Genomic DNA, 5,615 nt, shown 5'->3' on the forward strand with positions numbered 1-5,615 from the left:
AAAAAGAATCTAGAAAAGAAAGGAAAAGAAAAGAGAAGAAAAGAAATGAAATGGTGAAAAAAATAAAAATAAAATGTATGTACGTTTAATTACCATTAAAAGAAAAAAAAAATTCTATTTTCTCATGGTTTCTCGTGTTTTTGGCAATTTTTTTTTTTAGCGAAAGAAAACTTCACAATTCCCTATGCAAAATTTGAAATTCAAAAACTAAATTTCTTGATTTAGGACATACCACACACAAAAGAGAAAATGTCAAGAAACTAAGGCTGCATTTCATAGTCATTCGAAAAAACGTTTCTAGTGTCTTTTTGTTTTACGGGAATAAGAAAACAAAATTTTTCCGTTGGTGTCCATGGTTCATTTTTCCTTCTTTTTTTAAATGAACTGGGTAAAAAAAAAAACCGAAAATGAGAAATGTTGGAACATTATCATGTTCCAACATTTGAGTTTTATTACAAAACGGAATTTTGATATAGAATCGGAAAATTCTAGTTCTTACACGAAACGTTGTTTTTAGAACAGAATGACTATCAAACGTAGCCTAATTGTGTTGATTAAAGTTTATCTCCAAAACAGGATGGAGATCCCACAAAAGAAAACCAAATCAAATATACAAAGGAGGATCAATATTGATACATATAAACTGTCAGATTGAGCATCCAAACTGAGATCCATACCCTTGTAGAAGAAGCCTATGAATATCCATTACCTAAACTTTTTTTTTTTTTTTGGGAAATTTTCTTGTACCACCCCTTAAAATATTGATAACTTCCTATAACCTCACGAATTGAAAAAAAAAATCCGCCGCACTCCTAATGTGTAACACCGTTAACTTAAAATGTGAAAGACTTTTTTGACCCTTCTACTAACCTCTATAATAATACTTTTCCCTCTATTGAAAACCATTCAAGGGAGAGCTCATACCACCGTACTCAGCTTAACTGTGACCCTAGTAGCAGTGGGGAGAGAAAACGTAACAGCAGTAGCAGTGGGGAACTCATACCACAGCACTCAGGCAGCAACCCTAGCAACAGCAGTGGCTGCCATTGCTATCAATACCATGAAAATTTCCTCTCTTTTTTTTTTTTTCAATTCTCTTTCTTACTTAGGAAAACGTGATGCAGCAGCTACCATTGCTGTTGATATCAGCAATGCAAAGGAGGTGGACGTAGGTGGTGGAAGGCATGAACCTCATGGAAGTGATGAACCAAACGTTGCTAGAATCCAAGAGTATAACGTTGCTAGGTAGTCGGAGCGGAGATGGGATTTTATTCTAACGGAATGAATTTATTAGAATTTTTCTAAGAAAAGTGAGGGATGTTCGAGTTCTTTTTTCAAATTTAGGGGGTTACAGGAAATTAAGAATATTTTTAGGGGTGTTACAAGAAAATTTCTCTGTTTTTAATAATTAAGCTCAAAGAAGAGTTGAACTCATGACCTCTAATTGATAGAAATCTATGAATGTCCATTACCTATACTGGTCTTGGCTCCTTCCAAATCACTAAACTGATGCTTATCTGGCTATTAGCTGCCCTTATCTTTAACTACTCCATCTTTACTTCTTTAGAAAGATCTGATATAAATTGATTTTTCATAGCAAATAATAGCCTACCAAAAACAACAAAAGAAGAAATTACAAAGAAGGTTGCTAGTTCCAACTATAGAATAGAACAATACAATACACACCCTGTAGCATCACCATCTGATTGGTATATTCTTATGCCTACATTGACCCCAGCAAGGCCTATGATGCCCTAATGGCCCACCATTTTCATGTAGTTGAGGGGTTCGAAACTTTGGAGGGAAAGACGTGCTCACAACAGGTTTCCAGTTACCTCCCAATCACTGCCACTACACTCCCAGTTGATTCTCTTACCTTCCTCCTTCCTTTCTTCCTTATAAACGGCCCAAACATGGAAAGTTCATTACAGGTTTAGGGGTCAAGGGCCTATATCTGCAAACTCTAGATTCTGAAATCCATAGAACAAAGCAATCAAAGCTTTTACATGTCTGTGTCTTTCATATAGAATTCTATCCAAAAAAGGAAAGAAACAAAAGATCTTCCATAGGGTGGAGGGTTTGATTGTTGGCAGACTATGGAGTCTCCCCTTACCATTTTAGCCTTTTTTCTTTTCTGGGTACCCCTAACCTTACCAAATTTACAGACCCAGATACTGCAATATTCAATTGATACCCACTTTCTCATATCAAATCTGCTTGGATTCTTCCTATTTACTGAGAGACCTTCTCAACTCCTTTAGACTTTCCAAACCCTATTTATTCCTCAGCCCCTTCTATTTTGTGTTCTTCACTGTCTTTTCAACTGATCAAATTTTTTTTATATATATTTTTTTTTGGTTTAGTTCTGTGAATTATTATTTTTTTTTTTTCATAAATAATTTTTTGCTGTGTAAGAAAAATATGGGTAGTGAAGGAGGCCAAGCTTGTGCAGCATGTAAGCATCAGAGAAGAAAGTGCCATAAGAATTGTCTATTAGCTCCTTATTTCCCATCTACTAGATATCAAGATTTTATGAATGCCCACAAGCTCTTTGGTGTGAGCAATATCACGAAGATCTTGAATCAAATCCAGCCTGACAAGAGAAGTGAAGCCATCAAATCGATACTGATAGAGTCCAAGGCAAGGAAGGATGATCCTATGAAAGGTATTGTGGGTATCATCGACAAGCTCAGATATCAAATACAACTTTGTGAGGAGGAGCTTGCTTTTGTTAACCAAAAGCTTTCTCATTACCGGCAAATAGAACAATTACAAAGCAATCAGGAACTGCTACCGTTCTTAGCTTCATCTTCTTCATCAACATCTGCACCATTGTTGCAGCAATTGGATGATCACTACTACTATCAGATGACTGATTTATATGATTCAGTAAGGATGTGATGGTTATGATTAAAAGATTAAGAGAGATTAGCCAAGACTTTGTATAATTTCGTGTTTCGTGGGTTGTGGATTTTGTAGGACAATATTGAATCATATACTACTGAAAGAATGGAAGAATTAAATCAAGGATTCACTTATATTTCAACTTCGCAAGAAAATTTGCAAGAAAATAGAGATGTGAAGCCTTTGGATGCCAAAATCACTTCGCGGATGATTGATACTTGTCAGCTTAAAAGGGAACCTATTAACTTCGAAGATGGGAGAATCAGCTGAACATATTAACTTCGAATATGGGAGAATCCAGGTATGGTGTAACTCTATGTTGCGATTTCTTTATGTTTAATACAAAACCAAACCTAGTATGGTATCAGGGAAAGGGTTCTTCGACTGCGGAGGGTACACACTAGCCCTACGGTATCAATAGCCAAACCAAAGCCGGTTGGATAAGGGATGGTTGAAACCGGCTTGGTTTTGATTAATTTGGTTCACTTCTTGGGTTTTATTAGTTTGATCTGGTTTGATTTCGATTTATCCAGTATATATAAACAATATGGAAGAAACATTTTTTTTGGGGGGGGTATTTGTATAGACTTTGTATTGGTTTCGGTCTGGTTTTCAGTTGGTACCGTGTGGTCCAATTTCCAACTGATTTCATTTATAATACCCCAAACCTAAGGCAGGTCAATAGGAATTGGTTTGGTTCAAGTTTGTTTGGTCAGTTTGACCGGTTTAGATTAGGGTTTGACACCCCTAACTAGCACCTCCCCTCTCTGTCTCCTCACATGAAATGATCTCTCTGCCTTTGTGAATGAAAGTGTACTAGGAGCAAAACAGCTTCTTGATGTGGCTTTAAATTTTCCATTTTCTATAATGGAAGTGGATCATAATGAGTTAAAACAGATATGCAATCAACAAGCAATTATGCGTCACGCATCAATAGGAGCGGGATTTCCCTCATTCATGAGGGGAGGTGTGGTCATTCCCCATTGTGTCTAGGTATAGGGCCACACTGCCTTTAGGCTTTGTTTTTCCAAGGATGCACTGTGGCCTTTGCACCAGCATAGGGCCAATGGGAGCATGTGTAGAAGCATTACTAGAGTGGGATTTCTACTTTTCATGAGGAGAGGGGCAATGCAACATTTTAGGCTTATTTTTCCCTTATTATTATTCCTCCCATGTTGCACCAAACAGAACATATGAAAATAGTTTAGTTAATAAGGCCCCACATGGTCATGAAGGAAAGAAAGGTCAGTGTGAGTCCCGCATGGTCAGGATATGAGAGTGAGTGGAAAAGGATCCCACAATTTCAACATTAAAATCTTTTTCCCTATTATTATTGTGTGCTCCACTCATTCAAGATATGAGCCCCTTGGCGCCTTAGACCGAAACAAAAGGAGGGGAAAATAACAGTCCCACCCCTTAAAATTCAAAAATCTATCCCAATTGATTGGCCTCACATGTCACAGGGCCACTCATTGAGTTCCCCACATAAGTGACATATCTTACACCAATCACTACTCAGAAAAACGCTTTTGTATGCATATGGTTAGAAAGGAGAGAAGCGTCAGCGTGGGTTCCACATGGTTAGGATATGAGAGCGGAAAAGGATCCCACAATGTCGTAGAAATATTTTTTTTAGGCATGTACCTGTGCCACTAGGTAATGTTTTTTGTTCCTTATCATTATTAGAAAATAAGATATTTGCATGTTACTTGTGCCAAATAAAGGAGCATGCAAAATGACTACCCCACCCTGTGAAATGAAAATTTTTTACCCTTGTTGATGTTGTATGCACTCTAATTGCCACGAAGATTGCATCAATCTTCTGTCATTGTTATTATTATGTAGGCCTCACATGGTCAGAATATGGGAATGGGAAAGGATTATTATTATGGGCGAGAGAAACCGGAGTCCAGCATAGAAATACCATTATTATTTCCCTATTTTTATTATTAGGAAGAGAGAATGCTACTGGCTAGTCTTTGTTGCCTTATGCGCACCCTTAACTCATTGTTATTATTATTTTAATTTTTGTACATCTTAAAACTCTGTTATATAATTATTTACAGAGCACAAAAGAATAATCCATTAGGTTTAATTGTTCTTTTTTCCTTCATGAATTACAGTGTTGAAGTTATACACTAAGAAGCAGCTAGCCAACTGAGGATCTTGCTACTGAGGAAGAGTTAAGGAACGTGGTCAAGGATTTTTTTCTGTCACCAACATGATCCACCAAGAAGAGAAATAATGCACCAACAACCACTCACTGTTCAATCTTGTAAGATATGAATGATAAATGTACCAGATGATGTAAAAAGAAATTTATTTAAATTTTTGTCAACCACTATATTTGTAGTTCTATACATTTTCATTTTTACTCAATAAAAGTGATTTGATACTTGTCATACCACAAATGGTAATTATGGCTTTCTTCTTTCTTTTATACCCTTTGGGTTTGCTAAGTAAATTTAGTAGATTTGCTTTTATATTTAAGGACCATGGTCCAAGGATATGTTCATTTCTTTTATGGACTGTACATTGCTTCTTTCTTTTTTGGGTTCATTTACAGATCTTTTTCCTTATATTTAATTAGAGAGGAAGAACTCTCTCTATCTAGGGTTCCCATGTCCACACAGCCACTGTCTTTTTTTTTTTTTTTGGTTGGGAGACGGGGAGGGGGCAAGAGTTGTGTATGGGTGTGGAAAACATATGAC

General features: G+C 36.5%; 1 protein-coding gene across 1 annotated transcript; it reads left to right on the top strand.

The window, feature by feature from the left end:
- The first annotated feature begins 2,337 nt into the window (after positions 1 to 2,337).
- Positions 2,338 to 5,301, top strand: LOC122078279 (LOB domain-containing protein 22-like). Its single transcript, XM_042644195.1, has 3 exons — positions 2,338 to 2,889; positions 2,980 to 3,205; positions 5,028 to 5,301. Exons 1-2 carry the CDS (start codon positions 2,422 to 2,424, stop codon positions 3,172 to 3,174), a joined length of 663 nt encoding a protein of 220 aa, XP_042500129.1. The 5' UTR covers positions 2,338 to 2,421; the 3' UTR covers positions 3,175 to 3,205; positions 5,028 to 5,301.
- The last annotated feature ends 314 nt before the right edge of the window (positions 5,302 to 5,615 follow it).

Source organism: Macadamia integrifolia, chromosome 5 (genome assembly GCF_013358625.1).
Source record: "Macadamia integrifolia cultivar HAES 741 chromosome 5, SCU_Mint_v3, whole genome shotgun sequence".
Classification (NCBI taxonomy): Eukaryota; Viridiplantae; Streptophyta; class Magnoliopsida; order Proteales; family Proteaceae; genus Macadamia; species Macadamia integrifolia.

Coding starts and splice junctions, on each gene's coding strand:
- LOC122078279 (XM_042644195.1), top strand. CDS start 2,422: ATGGGTAGTGAAGGAGGCCAAGCTTGTGCAGCATGTAAGCATCAGAGA. Junction 2,890..2,979: donor TGACTGATTTATATGATTCA/GTAAGGATGTGA, acceptor TGGATTTTGTAG/GACAATATTGAATCATATAC.